Genomic DNA, 21,244 nt, shown 5'->3' on the forward strand with positions numbered 1-21,244 from the left:
CTTTTTTTGGTATGGTTTTTCTGTGTATTCTTGCCACCTCTTCTTAATATCTTCTGCTTCTGTTAGGTCCATACTGTTTCTGTCCTTTATTGTGCCCAGATTTGCATGAAATGTTCCCTTGGTAACTCCAATTTTATTGAAGAGATCTCTGCTGCTGCTAAGTTGCTTTAGTCGTGTCCGACTCTGTGCAACCCCATAGATAGCAGCCCACCAGGCTCCCCCATCCCTGGGATTCTCCAGGCAAGAGCACTGGAGTGGGGTGCCATCGCCTTCTCCAGAAGAGATCTCTAGTCTTTCCCATTCTGTTGTTTTCCTCAATTCTTTGCATTGGTCACTGAGGAAGGCTTTCTTATCTCTCCTTGCTATTCTCCGGAACTCTGCATTCAGATGGGTACATCTTTCCTTCTCTCCTATGCCTTTTGTTTCTCTTTTTTTCTCAGCTATCTGTAAGGTCTCCTCAGACAACCATTTTGCCTTTTTTGGATTTCTTTTCCTTGGGGATGGTCTTAATCACCGCCTCTTGTAACTTCACAAACCTCCATGCATAGTTGTTCCTCAGGCACTCTATCAGATCTAATCCCTTGAATCTATTTCTCACTTCCACTGTATAATCATGAGGGATTTGATTGAGATCATACCTGAATAGTCTTGTGGTTTTCCCCACTTTCTGCAATTTAAGTCTGAATTTGGCAATAAGGAGTTCATGATCTGAGCCATAGTCAACTCCCAGTCTTGTTTTTGCTGACTATATGGAGGTTCTCCATCTTTAGCTGCAAAGAATATAATCAATCTGATTTCGGTGTTGACCATCTGGTGATGTCCATGTGTAGTCTTCTCTTGTGTTATTGGAAGAGGGTGTTTGCTATGACCAGGGCATTTTCTTGGCAAAACTGTTAGCCTTTGCCCTGCTTCATTTTATAGTCTAAGGCCAAACTTGCCTGTTACTCCAGGGATCTCTTGACTTCCTACTTTTGCATTCCAGTCCCCTATGATGAAAAGGACATCTTTTTTGGTTGTTAGTTCTAGAAGGTCTTGTAGGTCATCACAGAACCATTCAACCTCAGCTTCTTCTGCGTTACTGGTCAGGGCATAGACTTGGATTACTGTGATACTGAATCATTTGCCTTGGAAACAAACAGAGATCATTCTGTGGTTTCTGAGATTGCACCTAAGTACTGCATTTCGGACTCTTTCGTTGTCTATGCTGGCTACTCTATTTCTTCAAAGGTATTCTTGCTCACAGTAGTAGATATAATGGTCATCTGAGTTACACTCACCCATTCCAGTCCACTTTAGTTCACTGATTCCTAAATGTCGATGTTTACTCTTGCCATTTCCTGTTGACCACTTCCAATCTATCTTGATTCATGGACTTCACATTCCAGGCTCCTATGCAATATCATTCTTCACAGCATCAGACTTGACTTCCATCACCAGTCAAATCTGCAGCTGGGTTTTGTTTTCCCTTTGGCTCCGTCTCTTCATTCTTTCTGGAGTTATTTCTCCACTCTTCTCCAGTAGTATATTTGGCACCTACCAACCAGGGGAGTTCATTTTTCAGTGTCATATTTTTTCCCTTTTCATACTGTTCATGGGGTTCTCAAGGTAGGAATGCTGAAGTGATCTGCCATTCCCTTCACCAGTGGACCATGTTTTGTCAGAACTCTCTACCATGACCCGTGCATCTTAGGTGGCCCCACATGGCATGGCTCATAGTTTCATTGACTTAGACTGATCCATGTGATCAGTTTGGTTAGTTTTCAGTAACTGTAGCAGAAACAACACTCAGAGAAATAAAGGACAAAACACCCCCACCAAGTCTAAGACACAAACCCATGCAAACAAGAAGCTCCATGATCCTATCCAAACAATCTTACATTCACAGGTTCTCAACATCTTTTGAGAGCAAACAATCCAATCAACAGAAAATGGCTCTACAAGTATCAAACAAAACAGACTTCAAGTCAAAAACTGCTGTAAGGACACAAAGTTAGACACTGTATATTAAAAGTCAATCAAAACAATGTAAATTATAAATCTATACATATGTAATACATGAAGTAAAAACAACAGATTTGAAGGGGAAAACAGGTGTTACTAAAATAAGTTAGAAACTTCAATATCTTACTTTCAGTAATGGATAAAATGACTACTCAGAAATTCAACTAGGAAATAGAGGACCTGCACAACAGTATTTAAAATAATTAAAACAGGGAAAAAAAAAAAAAACTAACAGATACAAAAACAACAGAATATACAATTTTCTCAAGTACACACAGAAGATTATCCAGAAAAGACCATATATTAGGCCACTTACGATATTTAAAAAGATTGAGTGAATTCCCTGGTGTTCTGGGTTTGCACCTACAGAGGCAACAGCACTCACCCAACAAAGGCCACAACGTATCACAAAACATGGACTGCAGCAAAAGCAGCAGAGTGGCATTAGCGGCTACATTAAAACACAAACAAACAAACAACACATGTCTAATCAATACCTAACTTTATACCAGGTCAGGAAGCAACAGTTAGAACTGGACATGGAACAACAGACTGGTTCCAAATAGGAAAAGGAGCACGTCAAGGCTGTATATTGTCAACCTGCTTACTTAACTTATATGCAGAGTACATCATGAGAAATGCTGGGCTGGAGGAAACACAAGCTGGAATCAAGATTGCTGGGAGAAATATCAATCACCTCAGATATGCAGATGACACCACCCTTATGGCAGAAAGTGAAGAAGAACTAAAGAGCCTCTTGATCAAAGTGGAAGAGGAGAGTGAAAAAGTTGGCTTAAAGCTCAACATTCAGAAAACAAAGATCATGGCATCCGGTCCCATCACGTCATGGGAAATAGATGGGGAAACAGTGGAGACAGTGTCAGACTTTATTTTTGGGGGCTCCAAAATCACTGCAGATGGTGACTGCAGCCATGAAATTAAAAGACACTTACTCCTTGGAAGGAAAGTTATGACCAACCTAGATAGCATATTCAAAAGCAGAGACATTACTTTGCCAACAAAGGTCCGTCTAGTCAAGGCTATGGTTTTTCCTGTGGTCATGTATGGATGTGAGAGTTGGACTGTGAAGAAGGCTGAGCACTGAAGAATTGATGCCTTTGAACTGTGGTGTTGGAGAAGACTCTTGAGAGTCCCTTGGACTGCAAGGAGATCCAACCAGTCCATTCTGAAGGAGATGAGCCCTGGGATTTCTTTGGAAGGAATGATGCTAAAGCTGAAACTCCAGTACTTTGGCCACCTCATGGGAAGAGCTGACTCATTGGAAAAGACTCTGATGCTGGGAGGGATTGGGGGCAAGAGGAGAAGGGGACGCCAGAGGATGAGATGGCTGGATGGCATCACTGACTCGATGGACGTGAGTCTGGGTGAGCTCCAGGAGTTGGTGATGGACTGGGAGGCCTGGCGTGCTGCTATTCATGGGGTTGCAAAGAGTCGGACACGACTGAGCGACTGATCTGATCTGATCTTGACAGTTTGTTGATTTTGTCAAATGCCTTTAAACTACATCAACTGGGATTGATTTTTGTGTGTTGAACCACGCACCTGATCCTGGGATCACTTGGTCATAGTTTTAATGTGCTGCACTGTCTCGATATGCCAAAATAGATTGGGAAACAGTGGCTGACTTTATTTTTGGGGGCTCCAGAATCACAGCAGATGGTGATTGCAGCCATGAAATTAAAAGACGCTTACTCCTTGGAAGCAGTTATGACCAACCTAGACAGCATATTAAAAAGCAGAGACATAACTTTGCCAACAACAGTCTGTTTAGTCAAGGCTATGGTTTTTCCAGTGGTCATGTATGGATGTGAGAGTTGGACTATAAAGAAAGCTGAGCCCGAGAATTGATGCTTTTGAACTGTGGTGTTGGAGAAGACTCTTGAGAGTCTCTTTGGACTGCAAGGAGACCCAACCAGTCTATCCTAAAGGAGATCAGTCCTGAGTGTTCATTGGAAGGCCTGATGCTGAAGCTGAAACTCCAATACTTTGGCCACCTGATTCGAAGAGCTGACTCATTTGAAAAGACCCTGATGCTGGGAACGATTGAAGCCGGGAGGAGAAGGGGCCGACAGAGGATGAGATGGCTGGATGGCATCACCAACTCGATGGACATGGGTTTGTGTAAACTCTAGGAATTGGTGATGGACAGGGAGGCCTGGTATGCTGCAGTCCATGGGGTAGCAAAGAATGGGACATGACTGAGCAACTGAACTGAACTTTACACCTTAAAGAAAAAAGGGGCGGGGAACGCAAACAAAACCCAAAACTAGCAAAACAAAGGAATAAAAAGTAGAGATAAATAAGAAAACAGTAGGACAACAGAGAAAAAGATGAAAGCAAGTTAGTTCTTTGAAAAAATCAACAAAATCAACAAGCCTCTAGTTAGACTGAGGGGAAAAAAAGGAGGCTCGAACTACCAAAAATCTGAACACACTTAATAACAAGTGAAGACACTGAGTTGGTAATCAGAAACCTCCCAGTGATAAAGAAAAAAGCCTAGAAGGAACCTCCCAACTCCCCAACTCATTCCAGAAGGACAGCATAACTGATATCAAAGCCAGACAAAGATACAAGAAAACTACAGATCAATATTCCTGCAAATCAAATTCAGCAGCATATCGAGACAGTGCAGCACATTAAAACTATGACCAGGTGATCCTAGGATCAGGAGGGTGGTTCAACACACAAAAATCAATCCCAATTGATGTAGTTTAAAAGCATCTGACAAAATCAACAAACTTTCAATATAAGAACACACAATAGAAACTTCCTCTGCCTGGTAAAGGACATTTATCAAAACCCCAGAGCTAAGATACTTACTGGCAAAAGCTCCTTTCCTAAAATCAGAAACAAAGTATCGATGCCCTTTTCCTCCTCATGGATTTAACTCTTTACTAGAAGTTCTAGCCAGAGCCTTAGGCCAGAGAAGAAAGGCACACAAACAGGAGAGAGTAAAGCTAAATCTATCTGCAAATAAAATGACCTTATTTCTAAAGAATCTGCAAAGAAGAACTACTAAAGGTAACAAAAATTTAGCAGAGTTTCAGAATATAAGATCAACAGGCAAAAATTAATTTTTTAAACTATACCAGCAATGAGCAATCCAAAAAGGAGAATTAAGAAAATGATTCCACTTACAATTCAATCAAAAAGAAAAACATACTTAAATACTGCTAAAATGGCAATACTCCCCCCAAAGATCTACAGATTAAATAGAATCCCTATCAAAAATTTCAGCTTCCTTTTTTGTAGAAATTGACAATGTGATCCTAAAATTCATATGAAAATGCAAGCAGCCTAGTTTAGTCAAAACAATCTTGAAAGTGAATTTGGAGAATTTGGAGTACTCTGTCCAATCTCAAAACTTACTACAAAGCTATAGTACAGTGTGGGCCTGGAACAGGGTGGAGAGTCACAGCCAGGGAGCCACGCGAACGTCCAGATGTGCGCCCGTGCTCTCTGTGCGCGCCGTCGTGTCTCTCTGTGACCACGTGGACTATCGCCCACCAGGCTCCTCTGTCCACGGGATTGTCCCAGCAAGAACACCCGACTGGGATGCTTTACTTCCTCCAGGGGATCTTCCCAAACAGGGATGGAACTCGCATCTAATGTGGCTCCCACATTGCGGGGGATACTTTACCATCCAACCACTGGGAAAGCCCCCAAAACCCAAACACTTAACGGTCAAATAATTTGACAAGGTTGCCGAGACCGTTTGTGGGGAAAGAATAGCTTCTTCAACAAATGGAGATACATACAGTGAATGAAGCCGGACCCTTACTTTATACCATACACAAAGATTAACTCAAAATGGATCAGAGACCTAAATGTGAAGAGCTAGCACTAAATAAATTAGAAGTGAAGTCTGTAGAATGGAAGAAAATATTTGCAAGTCACATATCTTACAGGAGTCTAATATCCAGAATATTAAAAAACTCAATTTAACAGCAAAAGACAAACCATCCAGTTAAAAAATGGGCAAAGGGAAGGGCTTGAACAGATATTTATCCAAAGACAGACAAATGCTCAAAAATCACACAAAAAGACGCTCACTATAAGTCATCAGTGACATGTAAATCACAACCACAATGAGACGACTACTTCATACACACCACAATGCCTACAACCACAGCAATTTTAAAAATGGAAATAACAAGTATCAGAATGTAGGGAAACTGGAACTCTTTGTACACTGCTAGTGGGAATGTAAAATGATGCAGCCACTGTGGAATATTTCGCAGTTCCTCAAAAAAACAAAAACAAAATTACCATTGGTTGTTGTTCAGCTGCTAAGTCATGCCCGACTTTTTGCGACCCCCAAAACTGCAGCACGCCAGGCTTTCCCGTCCTTCATTATCTCCCTAAGATTGCTCAAATTCATGATCATTGATTGAGTCGATGATGCCATCCAACCATCTCGTCCTCTGTCGCTCCCTTCTCCTCTTGCCCTCAGTCTTTCCCAGCACCAGGGTCTTTTCTAATGAGTCAGCTCTTTGCATCAGGTGGCCAAAGTACCTGTCAACTCCACTCCTACATATATGCCCTCAAAGCTGAAAACAGGTATTCAAATACCTGTGCATGGATGTCTGTAAAGTACAATCCACAAATGTGCAAACAACCAAGACAGCTGTCCAACACCGAATGGACAAACAAAACGCAGTATTTCTCATGAGGAGGAATCAAGCACCTTTGGGACTGACAGATACACACCATTATGTTTAAAATAGATAACGAACAAGGACCTACTGTACAGTACAGGGAACTCTGGTCAGTATTCTGTAACAACCTAAATGCGAATGAGAAGGATACATGTATAACTGAATCCCTTTGCTGTACACCTGAAATGAACATAGTATTGTTAAACAGTACTCCTATATAACAAATAAAACTAAGTTAGTGTTCGTCAGAGGCTGGAAAGGGGCTGGGTGGGAAATGACTCCCTTTAACGGGTACAGGGCCTCTGCAGATCGAGGTGTTGGGAGCACAGCACTGTCAATGGACTAAATGGCACTGAATTCTATGTTTCATGATGGTTCACTCTGTCCCATGAGTACGATACCACCAGCCACTGTGAGTGCCGTGAATACCACACGGTGGGATGAGGAAGAGCGGACAAACCGAGAGCGGGGGATGCTGTGAACTGAGACAAAAAGACACTGGTGCTGCTGGCAGGCATGCGTCTCCCAATTCTTCTAGGTACCAAGATGAAACATAAAGTGAATTTTCTCAATCTGAGAGTAGCTGACAATCCTTTTAAAACAATCTAACATCAAATCCAAAAGGCGACAGCCATTTCATCACGATAAAACACTTCAAGTTCTAAGTTTTACCCTAATATGATCTGGTCCTCCTTCAGACTGGCTCCTCACTTTTCTAATTGAGGCTGAGAGAAATTAAACAACTTATCCAAGATTACACAGTTAACAGGGAATGGCTGGTTAACAGGCTGGAACAAATTAGAGTGTAAGTCTTATCTCTAATTAAATATTTACATTTTTGGAGGAAAACTAACAAACCTTAAATACTTGTTAAGTGCCTAATATTTTCTCCTTTTTTCTAAACTTAGTCCTCATAATCTTGCCAAATAATATTTTTGTTTAATAGTTGAGGAAAACAAGTAACTGACTTTCGCAAGCTCACATATTAAATGGTGGAGCTAAGATTGGAACCCAGGTATATCTAAGTCCAAAGTCCACATTCATTCCACTACACCACACCTATCATATAAAAAAGAAATGGGAAAGTGCCAGTCCAAGAGCTTAATTCAGATTTGAGAGCTGGTTCATTTCCACCAAGTCTCAGGTTCAAGTGCCAAAAAAGCGGCTCATTTATGTAAGATACTAAAAGACCACAAGAAGAAGTATTTCAACAAAGTGAATTCTTAATCTAAAACTGCAGCGAACATTCACACCATCATTATTCACAGTAGCTATTTAAAAAGCAGATCAAGTGATGAACAATCTGTTTAGATCAAATGGAGTATTTTCACACAAAGGAATGAAAATATTTATACATGCTACAACATGGAGTAACCTAAAAAATTTTGTGCTAAGTGAAAGAAGTCAGACTCAAAACAGAAAACCTCACATATTTTAAGTACAAGTCTGTATACAACATGTCAGAAAAGACGTATCTACACAGACAGAATTACACACTTAAAAACATGTGTATTTTAAACTATCGATATGTAAACTGTGCCTCAATAAAACTGTGTTAATAAAATAGGTATTGCAGCACGGAGTCATAAAGGCCAGTAACTCAAACTACCCAAACGCCCGTCAGTAGTAAAAATAGATAAACTGTGATATATTCCCACAATGGAACAGTACATAGCAATGAAAATAAACAGTCCATAACAAATCCAACACAGAAGAACGTCACATAATGGGGAGCAAAAGAGGCCCTACACAGGAGTATAAAACGAATTACTCCACTTACATAAAACTCAAAAATTGGCAAAACTACTTTGTGCTGTTCAAAGTAACAACAGTGGTTACACTCAGGGATGGCTGACTGTGTTGTGTCGAGCTGGGTAATGTTTACGTGACTGGACTTGCTTTGTGGATACACGATGCTGTACACGTCCCTAAGTGTGCTTTTATACATGTATGGTGTATCTTAATAATTTCTTAAAAAAAAAAAACCAATCACCTGTAATCTACCCTCCCTCTCCAGGGGTTGGGGGAGAACCTGAGAAATACCAAATGTCCTTCAATCAAGTAACAGTTAAATAAACACGGAACACCTACGTGTGGCAGTCATAGCTGGAAGCCCATGAAGTCACCCATCTCTTTCTCTTTCTCTTAGAGAATCAATCCCACTGCTAAAAACATGTTGGGATTTGAGTGGAAACTAAGGTTTTCACAGTGTAGTTTGCAAACTCCTATGGGTCCCCAATACTCTTTCAAGAAGTTTTCAAAGTCAAAACTGGTCACCAAAAAACCTGTTGGGATTTTGATTATACTGCACTTACAGATCAATATGGGGAGAAATAAAACCTTAAAAATGAGTCTTCAAACTCATGAACAAGGCACACTGCTCTTTTCACTTCCGTCGCTCAGCCGTGTCTGACTCTTTGCGACCCCATGAATCACAGCACGCCAGGCCTCCCTGTCCATCACCAACTCCTGGAGTTCACCCAGACTCATGTGCATCGAGTCGGTGATGCCACCCGGCCATCTCATCCTCTGTTGTCCCCTTCTCCTCCTGCCTCCAGTCCCTCCCAGCAACTTAGGTTTTATTAATAACTTCCCTCAGCAGTGTTTCGTACTTTTCAGTGTATACTTGACATCTTGTGTCACATTTCTCCCTAGATAATTCATACTTGTGGCACTATCGTAAGCAATGTTTTTACACACAAATACAACTGATTTTGCACGCTGATCTGGTTTCCGTGGGATGACTTCAAGAGGCCCTGCAGCTTCTGGACCGCTGTCCTGAGACCACACGACATGAGGATGTCTGACTGGAAGACCACGAGGAGAATGGCCCAAATGAAAAAGAACAAACTACTGTCTTTTAAACCACCAAGCTTTTGGATGGTTTGTTATACAATATATAACTGACACAGAAGTTTATAGAGAGAGTCACAGTAAAGAAAATGGGGTTTAGAAATTCTCAGAGTTAAAGTTACAAACAGAATCAGTCAATAAGAAGGTAGGATACTGGGAGTCTAGGATTAAACAAGCCAGTCACATTTAAGGAGATATGTAAGCAAAAGACAGACCCTCAGGAATTCTCAGTAGGGAATTAACTGTACTAAAGCAAAAGGGACTACTTGCCTGGGTGTATTAACAGTGAGATCAACCTGGCTAGTTTTAATTCCGAGGAGCTTGATCCTTCTTGGGACTGAAAAGATCAGGGGTCATTAACTCAGAGCTAATTTCTTTGTGTCACAGGATCTTGCCCACCCACAATCTCGGTGTAAGGATAAGATTACGTCCACAGGTCCAGACGAGTATCTCTTAGGGGTTTCCCATTCTTATCTACTGAGTGGAGGTCTGCCCACTCAGGACCCTGGGCCTCTTCTGCCAGTTGCAACTCTCAACTGGTAGTGGAGGAAAAAGGATCTCAATATAACTATTATATATAACTATTATATCTACTACCGTGGGCAGGAATCCCTTAGAAGAAATGGATTAGCCATCATGGTCAACAAAAGAGTCCGAAATGCAGTACTTGGATACAATCTCAAAAATGACAGAATGATCTCTGTTTGTTTCCAAGGCAAACCATTCAGTATCACAGTAATCCAAGTCTATGCCCCAATCAGTAATGCTGAAGAAGCTGATGTTGAACGGTTCTATGAAGACCTACAAGACCTTTTAGAACTAACACCCAAAACAGATGTCTTTTTCATTATAGGGGACTGAAATGCAAAAGTACGAAGTCAAGAAACACCTGGAGTAACAGTCAAATTTGGCCTTGGAATACGGAAGGAAACGGGGCAAAGACTAATAGAGTTTTGCCAAGAAAATACACTGGTCATAACAAACACCCTCTTCCAACAACACAAGAGAAGACTCTATACATGGACATCACCAGATGGTCAACATCGAAATCAGACTGATTATGTTCTTTGCAGCCAAAGATGGAGAAGCTCTATACAGTCAACAAAAACAAGACCAGGAGCTGACTGTGGCTCAGACCATGAACTCCTTATTGCCAAATTCAGACTTAAATTGAAGAAAGTAGGGAAAACCACTAGACCATTCAGGTATGAACAAAATCAAATCCCTTATGATTATACAGTGGAAGTGAGAAATAGATTTAAGGGCCTAAATCTGATAGATAGAGTGCCTGATGAACTATGGAATGAGGTTCGTGACACTGTACAGGAGACAGGGATCAAGACCATCTCCATGGAAAAGAAATGCAAAAAAGCAAAATGGCTGTCTGGGGAGGCCTTACAAATAGCTGTGAAAAGAAGAGAAGCGAAAAGCAAAGGAGAAAAGGAAAGATATAAGCATCTGAATGCAGAGTTCCAAAGAATAGCAAGAAGAGATAAGAAAGCCTTCTTCAGCGATCAATGCAAAGAAATAGAGGAAAACAACAGAACTGGAAAGACTAGAGATCTCTTCAAGAAAATCAGAGATATCAAAGGAACATTTCATGCAAAGATGGGCTCGATAAAGGACAGAAATGGTATGGACCTAACAGAAGCAGAAGATATTAAGAAGAGATGGCAAGAATACACAGAAGAACTGTACAAAAAAGATCTTCACGACCCAGATAATCACGATGATGTGATCACTGACCTAGAGCCAGACATCCCGGAATGTGAAGTCAAGTGGGCCTTAGAAAGCATCACTACAAACAAATCTAGTGGAGGTGATGGAATACCAGTTGAGCTATTTCAAATCCTGAAAGATGATGCTGTGAAAGTGCTGCACTCAATATGCCAGCAAATTTGGAAAACTCAGCAGTGGCCACAGGACTGGAAAAGGTCAGTTTTCATTCCAATCCCAAAGAAAGGCCATGCCAAAGAATGCTCAAACTACCGCACAATTGCACTCATCTCACATACTAGTAAAGTAATGCTCAAAATTCTCCAAGACAGGCTTCAGCAATATGTGAACCGTGAACTTCCTAATGTTCAAGCTGGTTTTAGAAAAGGCAGAGGAACCAGAGATCAAATTGCCAACATATGCTGGATCATCAAAAAAGCAAGAGAGTTCCAGAAAAACATCTATTTCTGCTTTATTGACTATGCCAAAGCCTTTGACTGTGTGGATCACAATAAACTGTGGAAAATTCTGAAAGAGATGGGAATACCAGACCACCTGATCTGCCTCTTGAGAAATCTGTATGCAGGTCAGGAAGCAACAGTTAGAACTGGACATGGAACAACAGACTGGTTCCAAATAGGAAAAGGAGTACGTTAAGGCTGTATATTGTCACCCTGCTTCTTTAATTTATATGCAGAGTATATCATGAGAAACGCTGGACTGGAAGAAACACAAGCTGGAATCAAGATTGCCGGGAGAAATATCAATAACCTCAGATATGCAGATGACACCACCCTTATAACAGGAAGTGAAGAGGAACTAAAAAGCCTCTTGATGAAAGTGAAAGAGGAGAATGAAAAGGTTGGCTTAAAGCTCAACATTCAGAAAACGAAGATCATGGCATCTGGTTCCATCACTTCATGGGAAATAGATGGGCAAACAGTGGAAACAGTGTCAGACTTTATTTTTCTGGGCTCCAAAATCACTGCAGATGGTGACTGCAGCCATGAAATTAAAAGACACTTACTCCTTGGAAGGAAAGTTATGACCAACCTAGATAGCAATTTCAAAAGTAGCGACATTACTTTGCCAACAAAGGTTCATCTAGTCAAGGCTATGGTTTTTCCTGTGGTCATGTATGGATGTGAGAGTTGGACTGTGAAGAAGGCTGAGTGCCGAAGAATTGATGCTTTTGAACTGTGGTGTTGGAGAAGACTCTTGAGAGTCCCTTGGACTGCAAGGAGATCCAACCAGTCCATTCTGAAGGAGATCAGCCCTGGGATTTCTTTGGAAGGAATGATGCTAAAGCTGAAACTCCAGTACTTTGGCCACCTCATGGGAAGAGTTGACTCATTGGAAAAGACTCTGATGCTGGGAGGGATTGGAGGCAAGAGGAGAAGGGGACGACAGAGGATGAGATGGCTGGATGGCATCACTGACTCGATGGACGTGAGTCTGGGTGAACTCTGGGAGTTGGTGATGGATAGGGAGGCCTGGTGTGCTGCGATTCATGGGGTTGCAAAGAGTCGGACACGACTGAGTGAATGATCTGATCTTATTATATATAACAAGATAAACTTATAACTGTGTTAAGATGGTTCTGATATGTTGAATCATAATAGGCAAATTATTATACACCTATCTTCTGTATATGTAAGGGACAGAAAGACTCATTGACCTGATTGAGAAAACATCCTATAACCGAAAGGAACTGATAATCAAGGCTTTCTAAGCCCATGTCACAATCCACACTAATCATGAGGTATGTCTGCACGTCTAGGAAACTAGAACAGAAAGGAAGAACCATCGGAGGCCTGGGTATTTGAAGTAGAAAAAAGTCTGAAGGCTACGGGGCATTCCTAACAAGGAACAAGTTGTTGAGCACATCTTTCTCACCGTGAGAGGAATAATGTGGTTCCTGTCACCTTAAGATAAAGGGCCAGGAAGGAAATAGGATAGATAAAATGTCTATCTAGTGTACTGTCAGCCTCTTGAGACATAAGCATTACAATAGTCAGAACTTGAGTCTCAGAAACCTGATCGTGTGACTCTGTGTATTTCTATAATTAGCTCTACTTTGTTTTCCATAAATAATTAGTAAAGTCCATTTTGAAATATTAATATTAGTCGATTTCAACATATTTGAAGAAGTCAGGGAAAGCAAGTCCTTTGCTTTTTTTAAAAACTGAAAGCAAAACTAGTTATTTAAGCCAACTTTGGAAGAGTATCATTGTGAAGACAATGTTTTTTGTACATCCTTCGTGCAGAAACTCAAATGGTAAAAATTAAGTATTTATATACCACCACAGGAAAAGAGAAATACTCTGATGAAAACAATCTAAATAAATCCCTAGATCTGATTAACTCATTTGGTGATTCTGTCTAGGCAATCTTTTCCAAACATCACTACAACAGGAAGAGTAACTAAAAACAGCAAAATGATATTAAATAAAGGATGAAGCCCACACTTTAATACAATCAAAATTTTAAACAACCAGGATTCCAAACTGTTTCCTCCAAGCTCTAATTTCATTCGATATTCTTTAAGGGAAAAAAAGGAGGGGCTGTCTTACATGCAACTACTGTGTGTCGTGGTATATACACTGCACACCACCCAGAAACAAAGTCTGTGAGATCAGAATTAGCAGGTAAAGCAACACTGGGATTATCAGTAACTACACTGGAGCAAACCATTCCTTAACCTTCACTGTGTCACACTGTTAGAATGTCTTCACCCCACACTTATTTACCGCACAGCCTAGTATCTAGGATGGTGCTGGACACACAGCGAATGCTCAACCATCACCTGCTGAATGAACTATTCGTGAGGCAATTTTCTACTGCATTCTAGACACATCCACCAGGGTTAAATAAACACAGTAGGCACAGGGACCTAATGCACTTCTTTACTACTATTTCAGCTTGAAAAATGACCATGGCACTTTGCAATTCAATAATTTTAAAACAACAGCCAGTTCCTTTTTTGAGTGTACATTATCATTTATTCAAACATGTCCAGAGTTCTCACCTTTAATCAAAGGAGAGCACTTAATTTCCAAGTTGTTTGGAGTAAGAGTAAAAATAATCCTGAAAACATCTTTTTAATACTAATGAAACAAAGAGATATCTTTAGAAAATCGTCTCCATTTCTATATTCCGTGATCTAGTTGTAGAACTATGAGACACTTACATACCTACATATGCAGCTCAGAGTTGAATGACTACTGTAGTAACTGAACTTACACAGAGACTGAGATGGGAGTTGGAGAGGATTTCTTTGAAATTTTATAAGCTAACAACAGTTACTTTTTATTGAGTCTTTACTGGATTCAGTTTACTAGATTATTTGCAATAAAAGGCAGAATTTATCCCATCGAAGTACTAACCAGGCAATAAAAGGCAGAACTTGAATTCAACCCAAGCTGTAACTGCAGATCCAGAGCATTTATCTAGGGGATTAAAGTGGGACTTAAAAACTGACTCACCCATAATGCAGGTGTTTCTCTTTGTTTTCAACTTTAGCGCAGATGACTTACGTCGTCGAGTTAGTGCCAGGTGTGCAAGAAAGGGACTCGTTTTACACACACCTACCCCCACCGTACTTTCTCAGGTTCTCTTCCATCATAACTAGACACTGACTATACTTCCCTGTGCTATACAATAGGTCCTTGCCGGTTATCTATTTTATATATAGTAGTGTGTATCTGTTAATCCCAAAGTCCTGATTCCACCCTCCTTTCCCTTTTGGTAACCATAAATTTAAGTTCATTTGTATCTTTTTTTTTTTTTTCCAGATTCCACACATAAGCGATTATCTGTTATTTATATTTGTCTGACTGACTTTACTTAGTATGATAATTCTAGGTCTATTCATGTTGCTGCGAAAGTCATTATTTCATATGTTTTTATGGCTGAGTAATATTTCAGTGTGTGTGTGTGTGCACCCATGTGTGCACACACTGGAAAATATACATATATATACACACACACACACAATCACAATACACATCTTCTGTATCCATTCATCTGTGGAGGGACACTTGGGTTGCTTTCATCTCTTGGCAACTGTAAACAGTGCTGCGTGACACTGGGCATGTTTATCTTTTTGAATTAGAGTTTTCATCTTTTTCTGATAATACACCCAGGAGAGGGAGTGCTGGATCATGATAGCTCTATTTTTAGCTTTTAAACAAGCATCCATACTACACTCCACAGTGGCTGCACTAAGTCACACTCCCACCAATGGTGTGGAAGGGCCCCCCTTTCTCCACACTCTTCCCAGCATTTACTATTATAGACTTTCAGATGATGGTGATTCTGACCAGTATGAGGCAGTACCTCATTACAGCTTTATTTCCATTTCCCGAATAATTAACACTGATGAGCATCTTTTCATGTGCTCGGTAAGTCATCTGTATGTCTTTTTCAGATAAATGTCTGTTTAGGTCTTCTGCCCATTTTTTGATTGTTTTTTTGATATTGAGCTGCATGAGCTGTCTGTATTTTTTTGGAAATTAAACCCTTGTCAGTTGCAGTGTTTGCAAATATTTTCTCTTAGTCCACACTACTATCATTTACATAGAAGGATGTTTTTTGCCTACCTTCTCTGAGTTTTATGGTGTCATATCTGATATTTACATTTTAAGCCAATTTGAATTTAAGTATAGTGTGAAGCAGAAGATATTAAGAAGAGATGGCAAGAATACACAGAAGAACTGTACAAAAAGATCTTCACGACCCAGATAATCACAATGCTGTAATCACTGACCTAGAGCCAGACATCCTGGAATGTGAAGTCAAGTGGGCCTTAGAAAGCATCACTACGAACAAAGCTAGTGGAGGTGATGGAATTCCAGTTGAGCTTTTCCAAATCCTGAAAGATGATGCTGTGAAAGTGCTGCACTCTATATGCCAGCAAATTTGGAAAACTCAGCAGTGGCCACAGGACTGGAAAAGGTCAGTTTTCATTCCAATCCCAAAGAAAGGCAACGCCAAAGAATGCTCAAACTACTGCACAATTGCACTCATCTCACACACTAGTAAAGTAATGCTCAAAATTCTCCAAGACAGGCTTCAGCAATATGTGAACCGTGAACTTCCTGATGTTCAAGTTGGTTTTAGAAAAGGCAGAGGAACCAGAGATCAAATTGCCAACATCCACTGGATCATCGAAAAAGCAAGAGAGTTCCAGAAAAGTATCTATTTCTGCTTTATTGACTATGCCAAAGCCTTTGACTGTGTGGATCACATAAACTGTGGAAAATTCTGAAAGAGATGGGAATACCAGACCACCTGATCTGCCTCTTGAGAAATCTGTATGCAGGTCAGGAAGCAACAGTTAGAACTGGACATGGAACAACAGACCGGTCCCAAATAGGAAAAGGAGTACGTCAAGGCTGTATATTGTCACCCAGTTTGTTTAACTTATATGCAGAGTACATCATGAGAAACGCTGGACTGGAAGAAACACAAGCTGGAATCAAGATTGCTGGGAGAAATATCAATCACCTCAGATATGCAAATGTCACCACCTTTATGGCAGAAAGTGAAGAGGAACTAAAAAGCCTCTTGATGAAAGTGAAAGTGGAGAGTGAAAAAGTTGGCTTAAAGCTCAGCATTCAGAAAACAAAGATCATGGCATCCGGTCCCATCACTTCATGGGAAATAGATGGGGAAACAGTGGAAACAGTGTCAGACTTTATTTTTCTGGGCTCTAAAATCACTGCAGATGGTGACTGCAGCCATGAAATTAAAAGACACTTACTCCTTGGAAGGAAAGTCGTGACCAACCTAGATAGCATATTGAAAAGTAGAGACATTACTTTGCCAACAAAGGTTCGTCTAATCAAGGCTATGGTTTTTCCTGTGGTCATGTATGGATGTGAGAGTTGGACTGTGAAGAAGGCTGAGCACTGAAGAATTGATGCTTTTGAACTGTGGTGTTGGAGAAGACTCTTGAGAGTCCCTTGGACTGCATGGAGATCCAACCAGTCCATTCTGAAGGAGATGAGCCATGGGATTTCTTTGGAAGGAATGATGCTAAAGCTGAAACTCCAGTACTTTGGCCACCTCATGCGAAGAGCTGACTCATTGGAAAAGACTCTGATGCTGGGTGAGATTGGAGGCAGGAGGAGAAGGGGACGCCAGAGGATGAGATGGCTGGATGGCATCACTGACTCGATGGACGTGAGTCTGAGTGAACTCCGGGTGTTAGCGATGGACAGGGAGGCCTGGCGTGCTGCGATTCATAGGGTCGTAAAGAGTCGGACACGACTGAGCGACTGATCTGATCTGATAGTGTGAAGAAGTGCTCTAACTTCACTGATATACATGCAGCTTCCCAGCTTTCCCAACCCCACTTGCTGCAGAGACTGTCTTTTCCCCACTGGATATTCTTGCCTCTTTGGTGAAGATTAACTGACCACAGGTGTATGTGTTTATTCTGGGCTCTCTATTCTACTCTATTGGTTCACGTCTGTTTTTGTGCCAATACCACTGTTTTGACTGTAGCTTTGTAGTACAGTCTAAAGTATGGGAGGGTTATGCTTCCAGCTTTGTTCTTTTCTCTCAGAATTGATCTGGTAATTCTTAATCTTTTGTGGTTCCATATTTATTTCTTTGAATCACCTTCAATTTCCTTTATCAACGTTTTACAGTTCTCCACATTTAAGTCTTTTACCTCTTTGGTCAGGGTTTTTCCTGGATATTTTATCTTTTTGAGGCAATTTTAAGAGGGATTTTTTTTTTTTTTTACTTTCTCTGATATTTCAATGTTAACATAAAGAAATCTGTTAGTACAACAGGTTTCTGTATGTTACTCTTGTATCCCACTACCTTGCTCAATTTATCAACTCTAATAGTTGCTGTGCAGAGTTTATTTGCAATAAAAGACAGAAATTGAATTCAAACTCTGAGTTCTAACTCTAAATCCAGGGCATTTAACAAGCTGATTAAATCTCTCCTCAATGCAAAACTTTACGTAACATGCCAACTTCTGGTTTAAGAAATTGACACAAAAGATCAATTAAAAAGTTATCTACAACAGAGTTCTTAATTTCTACCACATTCTGTGAGTTCACTGCAAGGCAACCCAAAATAATGTCTTTAGACCCAGGAGATAATTCTAGCTGACAGATGCAGGTTGTGGCTTTTGTCTTAATAGAAGTTGCTGTTACTTGTCACCTGTCACAACATTCTGCCTGGTATACTATGAAATAAAATACTAGCAGATTCTAAAATTCAGAGGAAAAAAAAAACCTGGTCACTGATACCTAATTACTCACAGAGTAATTAAGTTACTGGTTCCTAACCATACTACCATTCTTCTAAATGGCATAAATTCAGGTTCTACACTTGACCTGTACATGCATATTGCAAAGCATTCTTTAAAAGAGAAAAGTCCACACTGAGAATAATATGTATTCGTATTACATATATACATAATAAATTAACTGATTAATACTTTAGGACTGGACCAAGATTAGACAAAGTAAATGAAATATGCTTAAACGTATCTTTGTTTTAGTTTTAAGAAGGATGCGATGCATTTGAACACAGTATCAAGGAACAAAGTCAATAACTAGGAAAAAAATTTAATAAATGAGCAACTGGCTCAACATGGTATGGGCAATTTTAATAATCCAATCTGCAAAGCCAGAACAGTCTTTTTAAAAAAGCGTTAAAAAAAAAAACAAAACTGACATTAGCTTCCCTTCATAATCCAGATAAGAATACTTTTAATACATATATCTGGTTTGCTATTTGAAATAACCTAATGAGCCCATTTAATTATTCACCAGGCTGCAATCTTAGAACACTTTTCTTTCTGCATTCTTCAAAATGCATTTATGACTCTCCACAAGAATCTATACTGTACTGTGTATACCGTGTATCATTTCGCTCTGCTATTTTACTGAAAAACCAAGTAACTTTAAAAATTACAATAAAGTGACATCAAATAATCTGATTTCCCATTATTAGGTTTTTAAATACTACTAAAATGTTCCACTTGCCCAAACCTGCCACTACTTAAATATGGCCTATCTATTCCAACAGTTCATTACTAAATAAGTCACTTTTAAATTGGAGCAATTTGAATAATCAGGTTGAAGCTCATTCTATTGTCTATCAGATTATAAAGTTGTCACGTAAGGTTTGAGTGCTAAGAAGGACCCATCTTACCTTTCTCAGTTGATACTTTTTCTATGCATCTGAAAGAAAAGAGAATCAAATGGTAAATGAATAATCTTGCACATTTTCTTAAAATACAAACATTTATCCTTTTCAGGTTCATCTCCAGAGTGATACATCTAGAGCAGCACTGTCCAGCTAAACTTTCTGCAATGATAAAAAATATTCTACATCTGTACTGTCCAATATGGTAGTCTCCTGAGCGACTGAAATAGCTATGTAGTTGAGGAACTGAATTTTCAGTTTTGATTAATATCATTTAAATAGCCACAAGTAGCTATCATATTTGACAGCACATAACTAGAGTATCATTCAAAATAGTTGTTTTTAACTGTAAAAAAATATCGATACAAAGAAACTAGGGCTAATTTTGTTGTATTAAATGGTGATAGAAGAAAAATGTCTTTATTTTACACAAATGCAGTAACTAGTGGTGCAATGAAATATTTGAGATATCCTCTAAAATACTTCTGCCAAAAGAAAAACAGGGAAGAAGGATAAAGGTAGTAAGAATGGCAAAACCTCGGTAACTGTTAAATCCAGGTGATAAATACTGAGGGTTCATTATTATCTCTACTTTGGATATATTTTGACAATTCTCATATTAAAAATTTAACGAACCTAAGAGAAAATCCTAAAATTATTCATTTGTTAAACTAAAGTCAAAATCTATTTCTAAAATGGCAGCAGACTGGACCTAGAAATAAATGTAACTTGAACTTTACAAATTAGATGGGAAGAGTAAAGAGTCTCGTGTGTAATAAACTGGCGGTTAAAAAAAATGTCATTCACATGTTTTTAATTCGGGGAAATTTCTATCAAATGTTAACTGCTGAGTACAGGATGATGACTCTCTTCTACAGCCCTTACCCAAATTCAAAGTTGATCTGTCTCAGATCTTTCCCAAGATGCCAAACAGCATCTCTGAGCAGTATAAAGTTTTTTCCTTTTTTTTCTTTTTTGAAAATAAACCTAATACAAACGAAGACTCTTACAAAGAATATCCAAGCACATACTAAAGCCACAGCATAATACAAATTCTGTTCTCTTCAGAGAGACTAGATATCATTTTTCTCATCTCATTTTTTTTAAAGCTTGATATTATAATTTATTATATTTTTAATGTCCCAATTAACAACTAACACAGGAATATTGCTCATCATCTTAGCTCTAAATGAAAAGTTACATAAATCATTGTTAGATGTTTAAATACTATGCAATAAACTTTCTGAAAGCCTATGGGAATGGTTCAGTGTTTCCGTTACCAAGATCACTGCAAAAGGAAAACTCAGGATTTCGGGCTTATACAATTGAAGCCTTCTCTAAAGAGCCACAGAATCCAGAATTTTTTCCAATTCAGAGTATTACTGCCTCTTCATTCTCACTATCATGACCATCACCTTCTCCTTACAAAAAGAAAGTGTGAAGCAAAGGCTTACTACCATTTTACTTTCCGCAAGAATACAAACCGCAAATGGAATTCCATATACTGGAAAACAGTGCAGTATTTGTTTCATTTCTAACCCATCTGAACCTGTAGGTTTACCACTAGGAATACTGTTCTAGCCTATATTCCTATATTCCTTATGGTGAGGAAAGAACAGCTTTTCTCAACAGCTAAGTGAGAAATTTAAAAAAAAAAGTATTTAAGTATTAAATTCTGAAATGCATCAGATAATCAAAGGACTTATTATCACACAGCAGGAAGAAAATAAGTGTTCTGCATTTAAAGTAATCTTATTTTAACAATTACAGTGTTTCCCTATTAGAAGAGAATGGATGTTTTAACTTCTAAATCAGAAATA

The 21,244-nt window shown here is 39.4% G+C and overlaps 1 protein-coding gene across 2 annotated transcripts in view; it reads right to left on the reverse strand.

Annotated features, from left to right (window-relative positions):
• ZFP91 (ZFP91 zinc finger protein) overlaps window positions 1–21,244 on the reverse strand; it is a 39,550-nt gene that overhangs the window by 14,359 nt on the left and 3,947 nt on the right. For both annotated transcript variants that reach the window (XM_027562250.1, XM_027562249.1), the window contains exon 2: window positions 19,431–19,459. In XM_027562250.1, coding sequence (XP_027418051.1) covers window positions 19,431–19,459 — 29 coding nt within the window. The remainder of the gene's footprint in view (window positions 1–19,430; window positions 19,460–21,244) is intronic.

Source organism: Bos indicus x Bos taurus, chromosome 15 (assembly GCF_003369695.1).
Source record: "Bos indicus x Bos taurus breed Angus x Brahman F1 hybrid chromosome 15, Bos_hybrid_MaternalHap_v2.0, whole genome shotgun sequence".
Lineage (NCBI taxonomy): Eukaryota > Metazoa > Chordata > Mammalia > Artiodactyla > Bovidae > Bos > Bos indicus x Bos taurus.